This window comes from Colletotrichum truncatum (assembly GCF_014235925.2).
Source record: "Colletotrichum truncatum strain CMES1059 chromosome Unknown Contig_0002, whole genome shotgun sequence".
In the NCBI taxonomy this organism is placed as follows: Eukaryota; Fungi; Ascomycota; class Sordariomycetes; order Glomerellales; family Glomerellaceae; genus Colletotrichum; species Colletotrichum truncatum.
The window spans coordinates 4,111,775-4,135,862 of record NW_027222399.1 but is presented as its reverse complement, the minus strand read 5'-3'; the positions used below and the strand labels follow the sequence as shown (position 1 = coordinate 4,135,862).

General features: G+C 51.5%; 7 protein-coding genes across 7 annotated transcripts; 3 read left to right on the top strand and 4 right to left on the bottom strand.

The window, feature by feature from the left end:
• Positions 1-515: 515 nt before the first annotated feature.
• On the bottom strand, positions 516-4,074 carry CTRU02_204067 (ketose-bisphosphate aldolase class-ii family protein; the record flags this gene model as incomplete). Its single annotated transcript, XM_036731897.1, has 4 exons — positions 516-2,516; positions 2,571-3,203; positions 3,259-3,743; positions 3,798-4,074. The coding sequence occupies 4 exons, from the start codon at positions 4,072-4,074 to the stop codon at positions 516-518; spliced, it is 3,396 nt and encodes a 1,131-aa protein (XP_036576457.1).
• Positions 4,075-4,669: 595 nt separating this feature from the next.
• On the top strand, positions 4,670-6,774 carry CTRU02_204066 (fungal specific transcription factor; the record flags this gene model as incomplete). The annotated part of the gene is made up of 2 exons (XM_070204312.1): positions 4,670-6,050; positions 6,116-6,774. The coding sequence occupies 2 exons, from the start codon at positions 4,670-4,672 to the stop codon at positions 6,772-6,774; spliced, it is 2,040 nt and encodes a 679-aa protein (XP_070062075.1).
• Positions 6,775-7,607: 833 nt separating this feature from the next.
• On the top strand, positions 7,608-9,296 carry CTRU02_204065 (putative vitamin H transporter; the record flags this gene model as incomplete). Its single annotated transcript, XM_070204311.1, has 4 exons — positions 7,608-7,785; positions 7,848-7,882; positions 7,962-8,295; positions 8,359-9,296. The coding sequence occupies 4 exons, from the start codon at positions 7,608-7,610 to the stop codon at positions 9,294-9,296; spliced, it is 1,485 nt and encodes a 494-aa protein (XP_070062074.1).
• Positions 9,297-10,618: 1,322 nt separating this feature from the next.
• Positions 10,619-11,575, bottom strand: CTRU02_204064 (uncharacterized protein; the record flags this gene model as incomplete). The annotated part of the gene is made up of 1 exon (XM_036731894.1): positions 10,619-11,575. One exon carries the CDS (start codon positions 11,573-11,575, stop codon positions 10,619-10,621), a length of 957 nt encoding a protein of 318 aa, XP_036576454.1.
• Positions 11,576-12,441: 866 nt separating this feature from the next.
• On the bottom strand, positions 12,442-16,224 carry CTRU02_204063 (bifunctional p-450:NADPH-p450 reductase; the record flags this gene model as incomplete). Its single annotated transcript, XM_036731893.1, has 8 exons — positions 12,442-13,120; positions 13,174-13,370; positions 13,432-14,009; positions 14,061-14,898; positions 14,951-15,643; positions 15,714-15,782; positions 15,803-15,921; positions 15,990-16,224. 8 exons carry the CDS (start codon positions 16,222-16,224, stop codon positions 12,442-12,444), a joined length of 3,408 nt encoding a protein of 1,135 aa, XP_036576453.1.
• Positions 16,225-17,589: 1,365 nt separating this feature from the next.
• Positions 17,590-19,377, bottom strand: CTRU02_204062 (fg-gap repeat family protein; the record flags this gene model as incomplete). Its single annotated transcript, XM_036731892.1, has 1 exon — positions 17,590-19,377. The coding sequence occupies one exon, from the start codon at positions 19,375-19,377 to the stop codon at positions 17,590-17,592; it is 1,788 nt and encodes a 595-aa protein (XP_036576452.1).
• Positions 19,378-22,494: 3,117 nt separating this feature from the next.
• On the top strand, positions 22,495-23,922 carry CTRU02_204061 (uncharacterized protein; the record flags this gene model as incomplete). The annotated part of the gene is made up of 1 exon (XM_036731891.1): positions 22,495-23,922. The coding sequence occupies one exon, from the start codon at positions 22,495-22,497 to the stop codon at positions 23,920-23,922; it is 1,428 nt and encodes a 475-aa protein (XP_036576451.1).
• Between the last annotated feature and the right edge of the window lie 166 nt (positions 23,923-24,088).

Genomic DNA, 24,088 nt, shown 5'->3' with positions numbered 1-24,088 from the left:
TGTCGCTTCAGCGAGAGTGTTACCGCAGGGGTGAATCTCTCTAGCCACGGCCAAAGTATGATTGGCTTTGGCTTCGAGACGAACCATGATGGTTACCAGTCTTTGATGCCTTAAACGTGGCCTTCACCGCTTGACAGATTGCGAGTGCGTGGTTATCGGCCGAGGCGTGGTGATGGTTGGCGAGTCTGTCATAGGCAGAATGTTGATTGTTCCTTGATATTTGTAGGAACCGGTTTCTTGATGTGATTTGAGTTTCGCCCTAGCGCAGTGAGAGTCACCACCCGGACGACTAAAGCTGAATCTACAATAAATTGCAAGCAGTGCTTATTGGTGAAGAACAGACTGTCACGTACTAGCTTAGGTATATCATTCATTAAAACCTTTTTAGTTGGCATCAAAAATTCGATTTAAAAATCATCATCATCATTAAAAACTGACTACCAAAGATTCAAACACCTTGGCGTCTGGTATAAAATACTGGCAAAATTCTCGCTTATGCCGCTTCCATGCAATACTCATGCAACGCTTGCAATCGACCACGACTCAACAACCTCGGCAAGCGTCTGGTCGCTTCCGACATTACCTGGGAACACGACGTATGGTACACCACGATGCCGACTCGTGTCCTCATCACACCTCCAGAGCGGCACGCCCGGAGCAGCTTGGCCCAGGATACGGGCTCGACGCATCCTCAATCCCTTTGTTGCCGCGTCAGACGAGGTGATGCCCCCCTTGGCAATCAAGTATCGCGGCCGAACGTCAATCTTCTCCACAAGTTGTACCAAAGCGCGGGCGACCTTGGAACCAATCTGAAGAGAGCTGAGGGCATCCTGGCCCTTGATAAGCTCTCGCGACGTCATGACAAGGACGTCTTGACCAGCAGACAATTTCTTCGTAGTCTCTGCCGCCGCTGCAGTGATAGCATTATTCGCTGCCTCCTCAGATGAGATCAAGCTGGCGACATCCAGCTCAATCACTGTGAGCTTGTCGCCTCTTCGGTCCCGAAGGACTTTGAGCTGCGCCGTTGTCTTGGGCACGTACGAGCCTGCGACAATCAATCCACCCGGTTGCTTGACATCTCCAGTGACGGAGACACCCAAGTCGGCCATGGTCAAGGGCGGGATGCCGGTGATACCCAAACGAGACGACACAAAAGCAGCACCTGTGCGGAACAGATACCGCCTTCCACTCTTGTTTGCCTCCAGTAAACCCGCCACGAAGACATGCATGTCGGACTCAGCAGCCGCGTTTACAATAACAACCGTGTTGGATCCAGGTGCTGCTGACAGAAGCTTCTTTGCAACGCCATCAGGTCCACCGAGTCGAATGTCGTCGAGTGTGACCGAGAGGAATGATGATTCATCGAATCTGGAGCCGCACTTCTCGAGGATATACTTGCGCAAGTTTGAGTTTTTGTATCCAAACGTGGCATCCTGGGCGAATGGCGTTTGGCTTGCGGGGACTAGAACGTCGCCTTCCTTGACGTAGTGGATGTCGTTGATGGTGTATCGTCCGCCCTGGTAGAAGAACGGAGTGATGATCCACGCGTCAAACTTTCCAAGCGCCTCCTCGGCAGCCTCGGGCTCCTCTGGAAGATGGCCGCGCAGGGTCGAGTCGCCTCTGAGAACGATCTCGAACGTCCTTCCCGCCTTCTCGGCCGCCTTCTTGACGTTCTGGCAAATCTCAACGATTAACTGCCGAGCTTCTGCAGAAGGCAGAGCACGCGAGTTGGTGAGAATGAAGAAGCCCTTGGGGTTGAGACTAAACTCGTAATCCAGCGTCGCAGGGTCCCAGACAGTCAACACGTCGATATCATGGCAGGTCTGTGTTCCGGTCGGGTCATCATCCAGAGCGATAAGAACAGGGACCTCGCCATTGTTGACGACTCTTTGGGTCGAACTGATGACGTCGCCAGAATATTCAGCGGGCAGAGAATCGAGTGTTTTCTGTGCTGGAAGGGCCTCATCCTGGTCAGCAACTGGAGCCGCTGTTGTCTTGTCATCGGCCGCCTTGGGCCCAGCGTTGCCCGATACAGAGATGCCCGTAAGCTCCCACAGCCTGACGACACCAGCGTCCGACTCCTTTGACCAGCCATGAGCAGCACCTGAGAGGTACAGTGTGTGGGCAGCGGATGAAATCGGCGCGAAATAAGTAAGGCGCTTCGCTTCGTCGAGGACAATACCGAGGTCTTTCACAAAAATGGCCAAGGCAGAGTGCGGCGTCCAGTCGGCATCGAGCATCTGAGGCACTCTGTTCTCGAACATCCAACTCCAAGCCGCCGCGTTGCCAAGAAGGTCGAAAACGCGTCTCGTATCCAGACCCAGGCGAGCTGCGAAGGCCATGGCCTCAGCGGCAGCGGCAATGTGAACACCGGCGAGCAGTTGGTTGATAAGCTTGACTGAGGACGCGGCACCAACACCGCCCTGCACGTGGCAGAGGTTGCTGGAAGTTCCAGTCATGGCTAGGAGGGGCCCGTTGACCTTTGAAATAATAGCATCGTCACCAGAGCAGATTATCTAACAAAAGATTAGCTGCAAACCTCTTAGCTCCAGTAGATCTGAACCGCTTACCGTAAGAGTTCCGTTTGCGGCGCGGACAACACCTCCGCTGACTGGGGCATCAATCAATTTGATGCCTCTGCCAAGGTTGTTCAACTTGCTCTCAAGCTCTCGGACGAAGGATGGCGGCACCGTGGAGCTCAAGATGACGATGGCACTGTCTGGAAGGGCCTCCGCGGCCTTGCCTGATCCGAACAGGACATCATCTGCCTGGGCAGCGTTCTGGACCATCAAAACAAGAAGGTCGGCTCCCTTGGCGGCCTCAGCAGGGCTGCTGGACTTGGTGGCCTTCTCTCCTGTCGCTGCGAACTTGTCGACGGCTGGCTCATAGACATCGTAGCCATGAACGGGGAAGCCTGCGCGGAGAAGGGAGCCCGCCATGCCCTGGCCCATCGCTCCCAAGCCGATCATGCCAATCTTTGAGATCTCCAAAGGTGTGCTGCTTGGGGTAAGCTTTTCTTGCGTGTTGAGTTGACCAGCCTGCTCTTTGACCGCGTTAGGGGTGCCGGGGAGGAAGACCCGGACAAGACCAGCGTCATCGTCTGTGCCGAATCCTTGAGCTGCACCAGAGATGTAAAGTTGCTCCGCTGTCGATGCGAGGGGTACTGGGAATTGCAGAGTCCTTGCAGTGGACACGACGATACCCTATTTGACCGAATTAGCAGGCGTCTGAAGTTTTAAGACTCGGGGTTAAGCATACCATGTCTTTGACAAAGATGTTGAGAGCAGAGAGCGGAGTCCAATCGCCATCCAGCATGTGCGGTACGCGGTTCTCGAATGCCCACGAGTTGCCTGCAGCGTTTGTGATGATATTGTACACTTCACGTGTATTCAAGCCGGCCTTGGCTGCAAGACCCATGGCTTCTGATGCTGCCGCGATGTGCGTTCCCACCAACAGCTGGTTTACCATCTTCACCTTACTGCCGGCACCCGGTCCGCCGGGGATGACATACAACTTCTCTGACATATCATGAAGGATTTGATCCGCTCGCTGCAAGGCTACTGTTGTGCCAGAAGCGAAGATTGTGAGAGTGCCTTCTGCTGCACGCTTGGTGCCCCCAGATACGGGACTGTCTACGACAAGCACGTCTCCACGACCCTTCTGGGCAATTCGATCTGACAGCGTCTCATGATATGTTGGCGGCACTGTCGAGCAGAGTAGCACGGTCGCATGTTCCGGTAATGCTACGGCAATCAGCTTAGTGACACATAACGAGGTTCAGTCGTCCGTCTACTCACTCTCAAGAGCACCCGTCTGATTGTGAAAAAGTATGTCGTCAATTTGCTGGGCGTTGGCGGCCATGCAAACAAGGATATCGCTGGTCTTTGCCACCTCTCTTGGAGAAGCACCAGCTGAACCACCTTGAGCGACGAATTTCTCGGCACTGGGAGGGTAGACATCGTGACCTTGGACCCTGTACTGCGACTTCTTCAAAAGATTACAAGCCATGCCAAACCCCATGGCCCCGAGGCCAATGAAGCCGACACGGGTTACATCGGCGCCGTGTGAAGCCATTTGGAATGAAAGGGATTAGGTAACCTAGGTTGGTTTCATGGGCAGATGGTCATCCGAAATCATAAGAGATTGGCCAAGACCGGGAATATTTGGAGATGCAGTCGTCTTATAACCCTGACTACATTCCCCAGATTCGGCCCTTAGTCCCGAAACCAGCCCCCCGGACGTATCGCGTGGGAAAATGACAGCCGAGGTGGGCGGCGGGAGGGGCCATATCCCAAGACAAATGGGAGGGGAGACTTGACCTGGTACACTACATACTACAGACTACACACGACTTGACTACGTAGTTAGGGTCAAAGAGAGTTGGACGGATTGAGTTTGATCTGGTGGAGGTTTGGCCACCCCCGCACGGAGAGAACCCCGCCCCGCTTATAAACAAAGCAGATGCACGTCTCGCGGCGAATCTTTTCCCTCTTTTCTCCCCTCGGCCATCTTCCCGCTCTGCTCGTGTCTGTCCACTCCGTCCACCTTCCCTTCGCAGACCCAGAAAATTTGCCCCGGACTTCATTCCTTTCGGACCATGAAACGTGCGAGAATTGACGGTCCGGAGAAGACTCCGTCCTCGGGGGGCCCATCCGGCTCGCAAGTCCACATGCCAAAGATATCCAGAAAGATTCGTGCCTGTAAGTTTTCCAGCTCCGAGACAAGGGCGGGCTTCTCCTTGGGCATAGACAGTCTTTCCCTGTCTTTGCCTCGCCGCGGAGATGAAGTTGGCTTACTGATAGGGGGGGAGAGACAAACAGGTCAGGAATGTCAAAATCGTAAGATCAAGTGCGGCATTGAGCCCGGCCAGAACCAATGTGCTCGGTGTGCTCGCCTCGGTCTCCAGTGCGTCGTCAACAAGAGCCTCCAGACTCTCCTTGACAGTGAGAATGAGTGGAAGACCAAGATGGAGATGCAGCTGCAGGCACTGCAGGCCTCCATGAACGAGATTCAGCGCCATCTCAACATGCCGCCCATGATGCCCCTTCATGCTTTTCACGAAGGCGGGGGCATGTCTCAGAGTCCAGTAAACCTCGCGGGCTCACAGAGCAGTCCCGGCACCGGCCCTTCACCTATTCGGCCGCCGGATGTGACGGCCATGACCCGGGAGAACTCACCCGAAGTACCCACCGCTCAAGATAACGGCGAGGACCAGGCAATAGTCAGCGCACCAATGGCGAGCCTCTTCGAGGTGACCAAGCTGCGGAATATCCGGAGCGACCCCGGGGCTCGGATCCACCAACCATCGAACCGGGCCCAGGAGCCCGATTTCATAGCCCTGGGCAAATTTAGCCTTCAAGAGGCCGAGCAGCTTTTCTCCACGTTCCGTGGGACCCTCAACGCATACTTGTGGGGGGGCATCGCGCTAGTTCACGACACCCTCGCGGCTACGCGCTTATCCTCCCCCCTCCTCACTGCCGCCATCCTCGCCGTGACGGCTTTACACGCCCAGGACGAAGGCCGCGCCTTTGACACATGTTATCCCATATTCCTCGAGCTGGCGAGCCAGTCAATGTTTGACCGGTACCATACGCTCGACGACGTTCGGGGGCTATGTGTGGGGGCATTCTTCCTCTCCGACCTCAGCTGGAAGCTCAGTGGTCTCGCTGTCCGGATAGCAACAGAACTAAACCTCCATCAGTTTTGCGCGAAAGCGCTCAACAACGGCTCGCCACAGTACGTTGAGCAGGCGAGGCTGTGGTATTTCCTCTACGTGTGTGATCATCACTTTAGTATCGCTTACGGGAGGCCCCCCGTCATCAACGAGGACGCAAGTATCGTCCACCATGAAGATTTCCTCAAGCTGCCAGGCATCACCCAGGCAGACCATCGCCTACACAGCCAGGTTGGTGTCTTTATTATTTTGAGTCGGGTCTTCCATACGTTTGGTCCAGATAGGTCAAGGCAAGTTGGCAGAGACGAGTTCGTCCAGCTGAAAAAGTTTGATGATGAACTCGGCCGTTGGAAGGCTAAATGGGAAACTCGGTTAGGTGAGTATTCTACCTTGTTAACTCCACTCAATACTCTTCCGGCATTTTTACTAACATTGGACAAGTGCCGGACAAGCACATCTCAAAGTATCCCGCCAAGGGCGTCATTCTTCATTATCATTTTGCCCGTCTCCTATTGTTTTCCGTCTGCTTACGCGGCCTCAACGCGTCAAACCAGTCAGACCAGTACGCCGTGTGCGACGAGCGCCGCGGCTTTATCAATACTGCCATAGCAAGCGCGTCGGCTGCCTTGGAGCTGATCTTGACAGACCCAGACATGCGCCGAGCCGTCATCGGCGTACCTTTGTACCTGCTGACGACCATTGCCTACGCCGCCATGTTTCTTATGAAAGTGTACATGCAGTGGAAGCCGGCCAAGGTGGACATACATTACAACGATGTCGTCTCGCTAATAGAGCGAGTCGTCATCCTGTTGGGGGAGACCCAGCGTTGCACTCGGCACGTGGCTCATTACATTGGCCGCGGCCTCAACAACATGCTCGAAAAGTTCAAGGAGCGCGGCCCACAGGAGCAATATTACATTGCGGCCGGCCAACCGGGAGGAGTTAGTAGTATACCAGGCCAACCCGTGCCTCAAACTTGGCCAGAGGACATGGGACCAGCTGATTGGGAAGGAATTTTCAACGGAGGCATGATGAACTTTGGGATGCCGGAGCAATACCCGCAGTACGGTCTATTGAACGACCTAAACTCGGGGTTCTGACGTCGTCATCATCAGGCCAGACTAATGAAATCACGATAATCCTATCACACACCATCCACTTACACCTTGCTTTTTTTCTGATGTTTTGCATGTAATCTTCAACACTCGCCATGCATTATCTCACAGTAAGCCCAGATGACCCCCCAGGTGCGGACAGAAGTCCGCTCAGTAACTGTCTCGGACAAAACCCCGCCCTTCACCCAACCGGCACTCAAAAGTCTGGGGCTCGGGCAAAACACCGCTCATCACCAGGCCCCCTCATCCTAGTGGATCTAGAACCACGGCACATTGTTCGTTCGCAGTCCATTGACGCCCCCTTTTCGCCCACCAGCTACGATCCAACAGCTAGTCCCAAACTGGCCGGCAATCATTCGTTCATACAGGTCCGGAATGGGGCTCCGTTCACTGTCGCGGGTCCCACGAACGCCCCCCCAAAGCCCCTCCCTTTGACTGTCAAAGACTCCTCCCCCAACAGTGTACCCCATGGGGGATAGGAGGGACGTGACCGGTATACCCCAGACAGACTAATTCAAAGCGGACACGAGTCGTGCTTTTGACGTTATAAACCAGATGTCCTGTTACAGCTGCTCCAAGGTTCAGCCGAAAGCTTAGAGTTTTTTTTTTCCCATCATTATTCAATCTGGTCTCCGTCATCTCGTCTGCTCCCAGAGAGGTCGTATTTTTTACCTTGCTGAGAGAGAGAGAGAGCGCTCCGCTTCCGGTCCACTTACCCAGCAAATCGCGGTACCGGCTTGACCAAAACACGCTCTGTCGACAGGCAACCAACGAACGGAGTTTCGAGAGGCCGCGCCGAACGGTCTCCCACTACAACAATGAGCGAGGAGCACGCGAGCAAGCAATCCGTAGAGATGAAGGAAGACAAAAACACCGTCGCTGTCGGCGCGGACACCGAGCTGGCAGAGGCACTGAGGAATTATGTACCCGGGACTGCGGAAGAGAAGGCTCTCGTCCGCAAGATCGACGCTTTCTTGATGCCGATCCTCTGGATAAGTGAGTCGCTCGAAAGCTTACATTCATGTCTCTTCTTCTTCATGTGACTAACGCTTTATCAGTGTACATTCTCAACTATGTCGACCGCACAAATATCGTAAGTCTACTTTTTATTTGCTCATTGAGGGGGGAGAAGACGCATTGAAAATTTTCGACCGAACGACAAGCACGGGCCACTGACATTGTCAAAAAAACAGGGAAATGCCAAGATTGCGGGCATGCAAAAGGACCTTCAACTTACTGACGATGGTTATGCTTGGGTCCTGTCAATCTTTTTCTTCGGGTACCTCATCTGTGAGGTGCCCTCCAACATGATTCTCAGCCGAAGCCGGCCGTCGATTTTCTTGCCCGGTATCATGCTCGTCTGGGGCGCTCTCAGCGCCTTGATGAGCATATCTAGCAACTATGGCGCACTCCTGGGCTTCAGATTCGTCTTGGGCTGCGTTGAGGCCGGTTTCTTCCCGGGTGTTTTGTATCTGCTTAGTTGCTGGTACACCAGGGCCGAGTTGGGTATGCTAGCCAACTATCCTCGAATATCAAGATGAAGTGTGAATGGCTAACACTGTTTTACAGGCAAACGCTTTGCCATCTTTTACACTGCCGCCGTTCTCTCCGGTGCCTTTGGCGGTCTTCTCGCAGGAGCCATCACTTCTAACCTCCACGATGCCCACGGAATTGCTGGCTGGCGCTGGCTCTTCATAGTCGAGGGCGTCGCTACTGTCGGCGTAGCTCTCATCGCTTTCTTCATCCTCCTCGACTACCCAGCCACCGCGAAGCAGCTGACTCCGGCGCAGCGGCAGCTCGCTAGCATCCGCATCATCGCCGACGGTATCGCGTCAGGGGGCCAGAGCCAGCATCGTCTGTCGCATTGGCAGGCTTTCGTCGCCGCTGTTTCCGACCCGCGCACGTGGATGTTCCTTGTTCTTTTCATGCTCGACGTCGGCGCAGGCACCATTTCGTACTTCATCCCTACCATCACGCTCACTCTCGGCTACGACACCGTGAAGGCGCAGTACATGACCGTCCCCATCTACGCCGTCGCGTCGGTCTGTTTGAACATCGTGGCGTGGAGCTCAGACAAGCATGGCGAGAGAAGGTGGCACGTTGCCGGCCCCCTGGCCCTCGGATTCGCTTGCAGCGTCGTTTGTGCAGCAACCCAGAACGCCGTTGTGCGTTATGTCATGATCTGCTTCGTCGCCGCGGGTATCTGGTCCGCGCTACCTCTCATCCTCTCCTGGACCAGCGGAACCATCAGCCTGCCGGCGGAGAAGCGTGCTATTGTGCTGGCCATGGTCAACGCCTTTGGAAACTTTTCGAGTGTGTACGGAAGCAGAATCTGGCCAAGCAAGGACTCACCTGCGTACCACGTCGGCTTCGGTGTCACTGCAGGGTTTTTGGGTGCGGGTATGATTCTTGCTGTCTTGATTCCGATCATGGTCAAGGCGGTCAACTGGCAGGGCACGCAGGCGGAGAAGGACCTCGCTGCGGTGCAAGAGGCGGAGGACAACTAATTTAGTGGTGTATATAGCCCTACATACACGGTCTTGATGGCCTGACTCTTATAAGGATTTGTTTACTTTGATAATATTACTCATTGCTTCGAGTTACGGCATTTGCAGTGTAGTTGATGGTTAAAGATAGTTGATTGGGCTATTTTACCTCTCCTCTAGTGAACAGTTATTGGCCAATTATGAGCCTCTTCACATGAGCAATCATGTCTCTAACACAGCTTTTCCTACTGCAATGATGGATGAACGTCTTCCAATCCCTATCAGTATAGGCCAACCCTATTACAGTCATTCTAAGCCTCTAACAAGTTTCAAATGAGGTTTCCATTGGTTTCCGGTTGTTTGACATTGAACTCCATAGGCCTTGACTGAAATGTCGCGAACTAAGTGTAGGTACTATACCATCTCGGCGTAGTTTCTCTTGCACCTAGAGATAGGGACCGTTATGAAAGAGTTTCGGCGGTTTTGGGTAAAGCTCGTTACAGTGGGACAGATGTGGTTCTGGGTTGCCCTGGGCACTCAAAAGTACCGTTACAGGCTATCCACTGTTACCCATAGTACCCGTCCAGTGGATCGAGTGCTCTGAACCCACAAGTCGATAGCATTGAGCCCCAACTAAACTGGCATTTGCTCTTCTGGCAGCCAACAGAGAACATGCGAAATCAAATTGCGTCGCAACCGGAACAGAGTTGAGTATGGTTGGAATTTGAACCAATTTGACAGTCTCGACTTGAAAACATATTGCGAATTCTAAGTATGGAGGCAGAGTGTCTTGCCTTGAGAGCGCTCATTATGCTAGCAGAATAGTGCTGAATAGGACTCGATTCGCGCAACTCCAAGTTGCCTTGGACCAACCTCAATAGCCTTAATTTTCTTCCAAGTATCCTGGTTTGATATAGATAACTCATATTGAATAGAAAACATTTGAAAATCATATTTACAGCTTGGTTAAGAGACTGTTTTAACGGCATGTACCGCTAGGCCACAAACCAGCAAGTTGAGGGATTTAGTGGCCAACCGAAGCCCTCGTGCCGCTCCTTGCGGAAATCGTGAACCCTTGTTCATCTCTAGCCTCCAAATTGTCAACCAACCCGGCTGTGTGTTCTAGTGGATATGATTTCTCGTTCACAACTATGTGTTCTTGTCCCGAGAAGGTCGCAGGTTCGAGCCCTGCCACGGTCATAGCATCATTCCTTTTTTGCGTTTGGAAGAGATTGATTGATGTCTATCACTTGGGTGTCGTCACTATTCTTTTTTCTCCATCTTGCCATCGCAACGCAACTCATTGAACCTGAGATGAGTTAAAATCCTTTCTCCTTGAGTCCTTAAAGGCTCCTTGCTGCCCTTCTTCTGTTCTCTTTTGCGCGTTCTGTCGGCTCAATGCTCCCAGCAAAGAGGTCAAAAATGTGCGGAAGCCCAGGATACACGTGGATCTCCATCTGGACATCTGCCGACGCAAGCTTGCTTGCAAACGCCACCGACTCGGCGCAGAATAGATCTAACCCACCAACATCGATATATGTACTCGGAAGGCCCTCAACATTGGTGACTCTTGCTGGAGCGGCGTACTCGGGAACCTCGTCTGTTCCGGCTTTGTCTTCTAGGTAGGCATTCCAACCGATCTGATTCGCTTTATTCGTCCACGTCAGGAAGTTGTAGAGCGGGTTCTCCGGTTGTATGTTGGTCCTGTCGTCAAGCATGGGATATATGAGAATCTGCTTTGCCAATGGTGGCGACAGACCTCGATCCCGTGCCATCAACGCAGCACCGACTGCAAGCCCGCCGCCGCCGCTGAGCGCATAGAATCCAAGGCGGGAAGAGTCGATATTGAGCTTCTCTCCATTCTCGTTGAGCCATTTCAATGCGGCGTAGCAATCCTCTGCAGGCGTTGGGTAGGGAAACTCCGGCGCCAGGCGATATTCTACCGCGAACATCTGGACTCCGGTGTTGTGGGCGCAATTCGCCGCAAGGAGGCTGCTGTAGGGCTTGATTTCGCCTGCCACTATCCCGCCGCCGTGAACATATACGAAAGCCGGCTGCTTGTTGCTCGTGTCTGTCAACTCGTTCGCATATTGATATACAGCAATTTGCTCCCCATCGAACGATGTGATTTGGTGTTTGGTCTCAACAATGCCTTCGGGTAGCGCGCCTTTGGCGAACGCCGCCAAGCCAGCGTTGATCCCAGCGCGCAGCTGCAAGGCGTTCTTTGCTTGGGATGGAGGTCTGATGGCGAGGACGGGGCCAGCGGCCTTCCAGAATTCCTTGTCGAAACTGAGTGGCATATTCGCGTTGATGTGGAGGAGCGGAGGTTAGCTGTGCTAGTGATGATTGGCGAGAATGCGGCACAGCCCGTTTGGATATCCAGGGAACACCTAGTTCTTGGGGAGAAAGGAATACCTTTCTGGTTCACTGATGACGACCAGGAATGCGAGGTTTTATTCCCAGCTTGAACATTCCAGCCACCAGTTTTCCAAGAGCCGTGCGGTATAAGTATTTCAAACTAGCCAACTCTTCGGATGACCGAAAGTTTCGTGTTTCAAGTAGCTGCGGCCCGCTCGACTCAATGTGTCCGAGCGGCACACGACTTGGGCAAATATTTGCGAATCTGAACCATCGCGCTTGGGCGTATTCTTGCCTGTCCCTTCGGCAAGACGGGAATCAACACGAATTGGCCGTACAAGCGATTACTAAGGCTAAGATGGAGTTTCTAGATGCATATTGACTTCTTCGATGCAGGAAAGGTACATGATTCTGTGCATTCTTATCATCTCTTCTTGTCTTTGTGCACTTCCCTTCACGCGTAGCAGGGAGCATTCGGATTTTGCTGCTTCACGATACTAAGTATCGAGATGTACCTCCATGATTGATTAGCCCAGTACAGTGAGTCACACCGGCAGCCGGAGTTATTGCTTCTTTGAGATCAAAACATGGTAGCAATTGAGGAGCATAAGAAAGCAGTCAGTCTGGTGAGGTCTTCTGCCTGAAATGCCAAGCTCCTTACATGGGGGTTTTATATTAAGCGACAAGAAGGATTCAGAATTGACGTTGGAATATGGTTCAGGCCTACTGCAGTAAGGATCGTAAATTTCCTAAGCATTACAAATGACATACTTTTGCCTAAACAAGAGTCCATCGCCAGGTAAATCCTTCAGTCGAAGACATCGGTCGCGTAGCGCTCATTTCGGATGCGGTTGAACCATTCTTCCATCTCCTCCTCACTCATCGGCTCGCCGTCATCCTTCTCGCTCTTCTCATGTGCGGCCTTGAGAACAATCTCCTTCACGCCCTCAGCAATCTGATTGGAACCGCAGACGTACACCTTAGCACCCTGGTCCCAAAGGTCGTAAAGCATTTCCCTCTCCTTCCAAATCCGGTGCTGGACGTATTTACACCCATCTGAAGCCTCAGGTTTGCGGCTGTATGCTCGGTATACCTTAACTGCTCCCAAAGCCTCCCATTTGTCAAATTCTTCGCGGTAAAGGTCGTCTGCCGCCGGGTCGCGGCATCCAAAGAACAGAATTGCGGGCGCAAGAGAAAGGCCGTTACCGATGAGGATCGCTCTTTCCTGGACGAAGGCGCGGAACGGCGCCAGCCCAGTGCCGGCGGCAACACAAAGAATAGGAGTCTTGTCCATATCGATTGGCAGCTTGAAGCCACCTTGTGCCGGACGAACTGCGACCTGAACTTTGTCTCCAGCAGTGAGAGAGGAGAGATAAGAAGAAGTGACGCCGATGTGCCGACCTTTGCCGGACAACGCGGGCTCATCAAGGACACCATATGTGAGTGTTGCGACGCCAGGGTCCACCAACGGAGACGAAGAGATTGAGCTGCAATATAGTAAGCAAGAATTCTGGAGTAAAGCCGGTTTGATGAGTCTTACTATTGACGGACACGCATTGGCGGCAGCATGAGTAAGAAATGATTGAATGGAACGGCCAAGGAGGGGAATTTCTCGGTAATATCGAGAACAGAGAGGCGCTTAGCCTTGACCTCAGAGTCATAGGCGTCAGCAGCCAGCTTTTGGAGGCTGTTTCGAACTTCTTCGTCCTTTGCCAGCTGCGCTAGCCCAGAAATGTTCTGAGTGGGACAAGTTAGCTATCGGATGGTCTTTTAAGCATGCGGGATCTGGAATGCCTACCCTTTTTGTCGCTGTTTGGCATAATTCCACGTACGAACTGAGAACGTCAGAAACCGGGATGCTGACATTAGTTGGCAGTGTTGTAGGGCCAGCGGACTGGATAGTAACATGCGAGTCCCAGGTCAAGTGGAAGCGACGCATGACGCGAGCAACAGTATCTTTCGGGTTATGCGGAAGTACCGCCATGTAGTCGCCCGCTGAGTATCGCATGTTGGTTGGAAGTTGAAGTTCAATGTGTCGTTTTTCCAGGCCGACATTGCCCTGAACAAGGACGTGTGAATCAATGACAAGGGCATCTTTGACGTCTTGGCGGAGAGTCGAGGTCCTGGGCGTTGAAAACGAAACTGACAAGCCTGCATCGGATATTCCACCGTCTTCCGCTTCATTGTGGCCACCAAACTGCTTGACAAGTGCTGGCCATAGCTTCTCGTCTTCCCATGCCTCAAAGTCCGAGAACATGTCACGATCCTTGGCGTCAGTTGTGTCGAGAGGGACAAGTCGAGTTGCTCCATGCTCGCTCAGCGACGAATCAACCAGTTTCGGAATGCGCTGATGTGTCTTGACCCAGTCTCCGTGTCCTGCGCGAAATTAGCTACACTGTTAGGCATTACGACTCCTAAACAACTTACCACAACCATAAACCGCGTATGAAACATTCTCAAGTTCTTTGCCTTTCAAGTTGGTCAACCAGTCAACAAACAGCGCCGCATTATGCGGTGGCTGACCCTCATAAGAAGACGTAATAATCACGACGGGGCCATCAGTTGGAAGAGATTCTCTGGCAGTGTCGAGCGAATCTACTGTTGCGCTGAACCCGTGCGACGCGGCGTCACTGGCAAGTCTTTGGGCCATGAACTCACAGGTTCCTGCATTGGACCCGTAGAACACGGCCAGCTTACTATTCTTTGACGCACCGTTGCTGCCGCATGTATCCTTTGGAGCTTTCTTCACCTGTGCATCAGATGTCGCGGCTTTAGCGCCAGCGCCAGTCGCTACAATGGATCCTGCAAGGCGAGCCTCAAGAAGAGAAGGGGTCAACCCCTCTCTCAAAATTGCCCGGATGTAAAAGTCCTTGGGTTTTATGGTGAGTGTTTGGGCTATCTTTAAGTCGTAGTTCGGGTTGTGGGCGACAAAGTTGAAGTTTTGGAAAAGAACTGCAAGAGCGAGTAGCATTTCTTGCCAAGCAAAAGCGCGGCCAATGCAACCACGCATTCCCGTGCCAAATGGACTCCAGCAGTTGGGGAATTCCTTCATCAGGCGGTCAAAGTTCTCGTCCAGCATTCTCTCAGGCTTGAACTCCTCGGCATCATCGCCATAGACTGCTGGGTCAAAGTGAGACTTGGCCAGGCATGCGACGAGCGTCTCTCCTGCCTTGACTGGGTATTTGCCCCCAAGGATCTCATCTTTCTTGGCCTCCCTTGCAAAGGCTGGTATAGGTGCGCTAAAGCGCAGTGTTTCTCGTAAGACCTATCATCGGCTTGTTAGTATACGTCAGAGACTTGGACTGTTTGATACATACCGCAGATAAATACTTGAGCTTTCCAACGTGCTCTTGACGAATGGGGCCTTCGCCCACAACACTGTCAATTTCTTGTTGGACTTTACGATACACCTCCGGCCTCTTGATAAGCCAGTACATAGTGAAAGAAAACGTTGCTGCCGTGGTTTCGTGGCCTGCAACCAGGAAGGTAATGAGATTGTCGATGATGCTCTCGTCTGTCATTTTCCGGCCAGTGACCGTGTCGACCGTGGTCAGCATGGCTGTCAAGAGGTCCTTCCTGGTATTTAGGCCGTTGGGATCTTCTTTCCGGGCCTGCAGTACCTCCCTGGCTGTTGTTCGTAGCAAGTTGATATTCTCTTTGTACTTTTTGTCCTGCGACTTGTAAAATACCTGAGGCAAGACACGTAATGTTTTGTCACCAGCTTCCTTCAGTACCCGGTACATGGCGGTAATGAACGGGTGCGTATCCTCACGGTAGTAGGAGTTGAATCTGAAACCCATAGAGCAGAGAGCGACTGTGTCCATGGTGAGTCTCGTCATGTCTTCTCCAATGGAAATTGGTGTTGAGGATCCGTGACGAGCCCACTTGAGAGCTAATTGAGACGCGAGGTCGTGCATGTCGTCAAACATGCCTCTGATGGCAAGGGGGCCAAAGGCGGCCATCAAGACCCGGTGCGCAACTCCCCAGTTCTCCTCTTCTTCTCCTTTGGACTGTTTCGTTGGTGTTAGATGCAGCACAATATGTAAGACGCCCCATACTACTCGAATGGATATGGCTTACCGTGAACAATCCGTCATGTACGGCCTCACGTAAATGCTTCAAAGTTGAAAAGTTAGCAAAACCTTCATCATTTGGGAAAGCGTAATTACCTCAAGTTCGCCGTCAATGCTCTTCTTAAACCTGTCATCACCACAAATTTCATTGACCAACGCATGTGTGTTGACCCAAACGGTCTTTTGTCCAAGGAGGTCTACTTTGTAAATTGGGCCTAGTGTATGTGATCAGCTCATTGTAACGCAACCTTCGTCCTATTACACTTAAGTAAGGGCAGCCTACCATATTTGTTAGCCAAGTGAATGAACGACCCTAAAGGGTACTCCATGTCGATATCGGTAACATTTCCCAGGAGAGGAACCCGGGGCGGTTCCGGGATCTTAACGGTCTTGACTTCCATATTGGAAGTGCTTTTCGTAGACCTCCGAGACAAGCTAAGAAATCGTTTGCGTTTCTCGTATTGGGAAACAGCTTTTTCAGTGTCCGTTTGTTGATTTGAATTGCTGATGGAAGACATCTCGAACTATCGATCGTGGTGACAGACTTGAAAGATATATAAGGTTGGAAGAGAAACAATTCTATGGTCCTGCTCATTGAAATCGTGATTGAGTGCTCCACTCCCGGTTGGTTGTAAAGACGGGCTTGGCAAAGGCCGCTGGAGCGAAGGGAACGGAGTGGCGGATATGGTATTGCTCCTTCGGTGTCCTCAGATACAGGGGACAATGTGGCTGAGATGCTATAGCCTTAGTCGTTAATTTGATGGACAGTTATTTCCTGCAAGATTAACACGTTAACTGTGGTTTTGCTCGGGATTCGTCACCAGCCAGTCCCGCGGACACCCGTGATCCGGCCGCAAGTGGGGTCCATTCATCGAAAATGGACCGTTAAGCGCAAGCACTGGCCCGACCGCACCTCCGCGGCGTCCGATCCCCACTAAATCATCTGTGGTGCGCCTTGGTCCGAGCAAGAACAATTGCCAAATGGCAACGCCAAGCAGCTATTGTGTTCTGTGATGAATGGTACAGCACAGAAATAGAATCCACAATTGTGGCACTGCAATTGCGGCTTGTGTACGGAATTAGGATTCGCATGTCATATGATTGGCTGACCTTTCCTTGAACGTATTTAATTTGAACAAAATAAGGTTCTGAGGAACCAATGGCTATAAGAACATTACGCATACCTTGCTACATCACTAATCCTGTGCCCCTTGCATGAGGCGCTGTACAGTTGCGTCAGTTTAATCTTGAGCGGTAAGCTCTCTCTTCTGGGAAGACGTCAGCGTTGTTGGCCCCGAGACGGAAAACGCCCTTGCCGAAGCTGCTTATTTCACGGACCCTGGTAAACCATTGAAATGATTCTGTTTCTCACTCAGGTAACTGAAAATACTTTAAACTAACAGCGGCGCCTCATATGTACATCTACTGATTACAGCTGCAACGATGAGCATCACAAAGCTGCCAAAGAGACCCTAAGCCCGACAACGGAGTATCCGTTTCAAAAATTGCAATCTAAATATCTCACATGCCACTTTCTTTATTATATTCACATCAAATGCTTGTACATGATGTATGAAGTCAACTGTGAGGATGAACAAAAACCACACTACCATCTCATCTATATCGAAGATTTTGGATAGTTCAAGCTGACGGCCAAAGGAGTTATTTCAGTTTGCCATTTTTCAAGTATTGACAAAGCGGCAATGTATATTCTTGTACGTAGAGACATGAGTACAGGATCTGAGGGCCTTTCTTTTGTCATTCTTACACTACAATAGAAGGCTTCAATACGAAGACCGCCGAAGCTTTCCAAAGAATATCGTTATCAGTTGTACACATTATTCGATGCCCCAAATCCCGCATAACTGGTGATATTACCAGCACTAAACCCCCGCGTACCGGATGTTCGGCTGAGGTGGCGTCTCCATGCCCTTGCCAAGGAAGTAGTCAACGTGATGAGACTGCACGTATCCCTTAAGCGTCATCGAGTTCCGATAAGCAGGGTTGTGAGCCAGAGTGTACAGGCGGATGTCACTCGGCTTGTCGGTCGTAAAGATGAGCAACTCGTCCGCACTCTCGTTTGTGACAATGACCTCCTCTCTCCAGTCTCCTAGGATGTCGCCAAGGAACTGGGGATTTCTGCCAGCTAGTACGCCACCAAAGTCACTAACTCTTAGAATTCGTGGCAGACTGTTCGAAGCACTCGGGTTCTCCCAATCCCATTTCTCAAATTTGCCGTCGTTGAAAAGCTCAAGAAGCTCGTCGCCGTCCCACCAAAGACCTAGATGGGGCCAAGGTGCGAGCCCGGTGTCCGGCTCCGTGAGTTCGTCTTCTTTGCCGTTGTAAACACCCGAGAATGACCACACTTCCATGCCTTCGTGGGTGGGATCGATATCGCCAACCATACCTCGCCCAATATCACTCTCACTTTCGCCGTAGTGCTTCCAGAGAATGTTTCCTGTGTCGGCGTCGTAGTAGTACTCATATAGGAATTCTGGGTTTCTCTGCTGAACCCCAAAACCTTGAAGACCATTACGTGTAGGGTCTATCTTGGCCACATGGAATCGGTCGCCATGGACAACACCTTGATCTCCGAGAGAGTAGCGTGGTGTTCCATCTCCATTGAGTACGAAGCCGATTTCGAGAACCTCGTCTTTTCCGTCGCCATTCACATCAATGATGCGGGTGTTGTGGCCATCAGGGTAATTTCCGTTGCCGCGAGTCCATTTCCACTCCTGCTTGAGAGCGTTGCCATCAAAGGTCCAGGCGGTGAACATTAAGTTGAAGTCCCCAGATCCGATGCGGTTCTTCATATAAGCGACGAGATGCGGCGTTTCTCCGTCGAGGAACCCGGCGCCAAGGCGGGCGGCTAACGGCCCATCCTCGATGTAATCTGTAGGCACTTGGCTACTAGCGCGAAGAGCTCCAGTTCGACCATCCAAAATGGCTAGATACTGGTGCTCATTGGTTTCACCCTCATTGAACGTGACGCCATCTCCGAATACAACACCGTTCGCAATTCTGACGGCAACCTCGGCACGGCCATCGCTGTCAAAGTCAAAGACGGTGACACCATCCCAGTGGCCGACGTCAATTGCCGAAGAACCAGGTTCAATGTTGTTCTGATTCTCGCTGTTGGGTCCAAGGTTGACTTCCCATAGAAATGTTCCGTTGCTGGTGTATGCCTCAAGGGACTGTGGGGATGTTTGACGATCAAGAACATAATCCCACTCGCCGTCGCCGTCGAGGTCACCAACCCATATGAACTTAACGGGTCCTCCGCTACGAATAGGAACGCGCACAATGGGTTCGATGGGAGTACTTGCAGGTAGACTGAACGAGCTGCTGGCGTCTTGCTCGTTTCCGTCAACAACAGGCCGCACAAAGTAGGTGTTGACCTCGTTTAGGTCTGCAGTGGAGTCGAGGAAGTTGGTGCCGCCAGTAAGAACTTCTGTGTTGAGTTTTGTGGGACTGCTACCGGTATCGCGATAGATGTTGAAGCCTATCCCTTTGGGGTCGAGTCCTAGCAGTCGCCAAGAGACCAAGATGTCCTGTTCGCTTGAGCGGACTGCCACAATGCCTCTGCCTAGATTCTCCAAGGGCCGGGCGGCTTCCACCAAAACCCCGCCGAGGAAGCCAAGAACTGCAGAAGAAATGGCCAGAAACCTCATGGTTCCGGTGGAAACAATCGGATAATCTTAAGTGAAGGTTTTGTCGATGCTGGAGCTCAAGTTGTCCTTACATCTTGTCTATAAGGAGTGATTGGCAACATATATACTTCGCACGATCAACTATTCGGGGCTCTTCCAAGACCATTACGACATCTTTCCTCCGACATCGTGCTACCGCGATTCTCAAAATTCGCAAATCCAAGCAGATCAATGTTGGGCCCGCTTTTGTCCCCCGGTATATGTCCCTCGGGAGACGTATGCGACATCACGCGCAGACGGCATTTCCAGTGCCGGACGCCGTCATTGGAGGAGTAAACTACCCCAGTCTTGGCAAGTTCTCATTTAAATACCCACGAAGACATTCTCCGAGGTACATTGTCCGAGCAAACGCGTTCAACTGTAGGGCGGCTGTAGCTTGACAGTTAGTAATCTGTCTTTTGTCGGTCGATTCAACCCGGATTACCGGATGAACGAGCTTCGCATCAACATTTCTCTCCGAGGGAGGGCTGATGAGCTATGTTCTTTCAAAAGCCACTGAACGCTGCTGACTGCTACCTATGGCATACGATTTTCCATGTCGTAAATGTTCTCATAAATTTGGAATCTGCAAAATGAATTGAGCCTTTATCACTTCATGACAGGTATTACAATCAGATTAAGGACAGACTCACGGATAATAAGTTCTGCAACCGTAATTTCTGATTGACTTGAGTGCATCACTCAACGGATCGATGCCAAAAGCACCAATATTACGTTCGTTGTTGTGATTCTTTTAATCTTCCATTCATCCAATTATGTACCCATCTGCTTGCTTGTCTCTTGTTTGCATCGATTATGTCTCTAACAACAATCATCAAATCAACTATACTTCCTCTGACGATTTAAATCAGTGAACGACCATTTGCAATCGCCTCTTCGTCTGTATTTGCGGAATAGATTCTGACTTGCTTTTCCAACCTCGGTGGCTTGGCTTGACCCAGGTTGCTGCTGTTAAATAACGGGAGGCAATGAGGATCAACCTTCAAATATAGCCAGTACATATCAGCTAGCAGCTTCCTAGACTAGATAAGAGTGTCAAACTAAATAGCGTGTGGAATTGCAAGGAACGATTAGCCAGCAGGCCATGTCCATAGCAGCCAGCCAGAGATTATTACCTGCGAAAATCTCCTAACGTAAGGTAGCCCTTTGAAAGATATGGTTGGTGCTTTCCGAAAAGAACTGTAAGGGCATCCTGGACTAATTCTCATAGATTTCGTGGGAAGACAAGCCCGCCCGAAGATCCCCGTTGCAGGTGACGGCCCAGGGTATGCTGGGCAGAGACTTCACTATATCTCCATCTCCCCATTTCTATCTCCTATGTAAGGGAAGCTGATGAGATCATGTAGATGCTGTTTTTTAAAAGAAGCCATCATCATATGATTTCTGCTTGATGTCCTGTTTCAGTACTATGTAGTACCTGTGATAACACACCGCGGAAACGTAAACGAACGCCATACGTTCGTTGGAAAACGTAATAAAACGCAACCACTAGATGAAGCTTATGAGGCAAATCAACTCTATCGCTGGAATACCAACACCCTCTTGTTGGACTTGCCTATAGAGCGAAGAACCCCGCACTATGATTCCATATTGATCCACTGAAGACATCAACTCTCTTACATCCGACTTTCTCTTTTCAAACACCGATGACAAAGACTGTTCATTCATGAATCATTGTGCCCTCAAACAAAGTTCAACATCAAATTCATAAACCAGCTCGTAAGTTTCGAGCTAACTGCTCAGAATCCCCTCCATTGGCAGTTCTAGAAGACTACTGCAACAATTCCCGGGCTTACCCAGCATCCTCGGAGCCCAAAGCAGTTTACCTCAACACCTCCTGATGTTCTTATACACGCAGACGTATGTTATTCGCTGCTATCCAGAGTCCTCGAAACAGTCCAGAGAGGCAAGAAGTCTCCGGCGACCGGCACCAGTGTTGCTCCTTCCCCAAACTGGAAGAAGGTGTTGGTTTCAGCCTTTACCCTTTGTTTCATATTCCTACCACACCAAGACGGCTATTTACATAATTGGTGATTTACATAATTAGTGAAACTTTGGGAGTGGACCAATTGCTTGTCCTACCTAGGTAATGAGAAAAGTAATTTGGGAGAGTGTTGGTGATGTCGGAAACTGGAAGGAAAACCATATACGAATAATCAATTAAGTGGATGACATTCATCCGCCAGTGCAGCTTGAGCCACATCGCATAAAATTGAGACATTTCAGCGGTTGTGGCTCATGCGCCTCACTATCCCATTCAGTTAGAGTGTAATATAAAAGGTGCTCCAGCTGTATTGCTCCAGCAACTTCCACGTCACTCAAAAAGGAAGTGAGGAAGGGCGAAAAAGGAGAGGATTCTTGGCATAGGCAACCGACGATGCAGTGCAAGGCCTGGAAGCGTAAAAAAGAAAATAACGATTGAATGCCTAATATCGCAAGGAATCGCCGAAATTTGAAAATCACGTTTGTGATCTAGTCAGTCTTCTTTCTGGGCAATCTTGAACTTCTTCAGCGATGACTCTATCGCTAGGGAAGACTACGGAGGTACTCCGTACAGATTCGGAAATCTCGCCCCCTAATACTCGCTCCACTTGACAGGCTAGCGAAATAGACAAAGTAAATTACATTGGACGCTTACAAGAATGCAAGGATGGCATCCCTTAACTGCCAACGGTCAACGATAGAACTACACGCACGAAAACCGATCGTCCCGGGGGTGCGGAAGCCGCATTTCATCGCCTCACATATAGGGTAGGCTGCTATAATGAAGTCTGCAATCCGGAGAAAATATACTTTGAGCGCCAGTCCATTCTTCACGGAAAGTTTCTTTTTTAGCAGCTGCCCACGGCCGGCGTTCCTCAGCCTACCGCTTCTGAACCAAACCCCCCCCCCCCCCCACACCCTAGTCAGGGGCTGTTGCCGTGAAACGGATTGGAGTGGTCATAATGGCCCCTGCATCAATGCGATCCCCAGGCCAATTTTGTTTACTTCACGTGATCTCCACCACGGATTTCCCTTTAACTCAAGGTTGATTTCCACACCGATACAACCTCCAACTGAAGACCAACCAGGCAAAAAATGTCGACCAAACGGGACAGTGGCGATTGGACGAGCCAGCGGCGGCTTTATTCCGTCAGGGAGAGGCTGTCCGGCTTCGTTCGGCGCGGCGCCGGATTGGCCAAGAAGACAACAACATCGATGATTGGTGAGCCGCGACACGAGAGAGAATCAGTAGATGAGAGCCCAAAGGCCTTCCCGCGAGTTCAGGTCCAAGACTTCGGCACCTCAAGTCTTGAGATTGACTTGCAGTCCTTGGAGGCCTTCCGCACCGAGCCACGTTCGGAGAAGAAAGTTGAGCACCCAAAGCCTCCGACGGCCTCGTCGACGACGCCTATCGCAGATATGTTTGCCAGGAAGGCCACGACCATTGCGCCCCCAACGGTCACCAAGACTTCACTCAACAAGTCTTCACCATCACTCATCTCATCACCCGTAGATAAACCCAGCAAGAAGGTCCCTGCCGAAGGACGTCAGCCTAGCATTGCTCCATCACATAAGACACACGCACCTAGCCCTGCAGCCAACGTAACAATCATCAGCTCTGGTTATGCTCAACCACATATCCCGAAGCCCTGGCCGCCTCCAGAACCCGCACGTGTCGTTGAGCCTATTCGTATCCAACTTTCCACTACTTCAGAGGTAAAACAGCCCAGCAGAGTACAGCTCCGCGAGCCGCGGCGTGGTGCACTCGTCTCATCAGGGCCTGCCCCCATCACCACGCCTGAGCCCATCAACAGACCCCGCCGAAAGGCTATTGCTGAGAAGCAATTGCTTCCGCAAAACGCGGAAAAGCGCCATTCGACACCTACGACGGTGCATTCTTTGACTACGGTGCCAAAGTCGCTGCCTGTAGAAACTCTCCAAACAGATCGGAGACGGTCATGGCAGCCGGCACAAACCTCAGTGCCATCAGGGCCGTCAACACCATCCGCACCACCATCGGCCTCTGCACCGTGGCGTGATTTCCCTAACCGACGTGTATCCACTCGCCTTGGCACGGATCGCCTTCGCTGGATCCGGGAGCTCGAGGAAGGCAAGAAGAACAAGTCAACGATCAACGGGGATCTTCCTGTGCTCAAGACGATGCAGGGAAGTGTGGCCGACAAGCTGGCCAGATTCGAGAGCAAGCAGCAGCAACAGCAGCTGGCGCCAATCGCCCGGTCCAACTCGACCAGGAGTCGCACGTCGTCGATTGCGGACACGTTCACCTCGTACGGGGCCGTGACCACGACCCGGTCGTCGCTGGATAGCCACCGCACATCGTCCGTTTTCTCGCATTACGATGACTCATTCCGCGAGAAGATGGAGCTCATCACGGGAAATGCAAACCGCAAGGCGGAAGACGCCAACGAAGAGAAGCCTGCTCTGATACGGGTCACGTCTACCTTTGTATCAGTGGAAAAACGGAACAAGAAGGCATGCATCGGCAAGCCGATGGAGGTTTGAGTTTGATTTTCAGCGACGGAAGTTTTTGAAGTTTTGATTTATTATTTTTTTTATAGTTCTGGCATAGCGGAAGCGTACGTGGAGGGTCCGACGACGGGAGATTCTCCGCTTCGCATGATTTTGTTTTCTTTTTTTTACGACATTCCCCACGACAATACTCATCTGG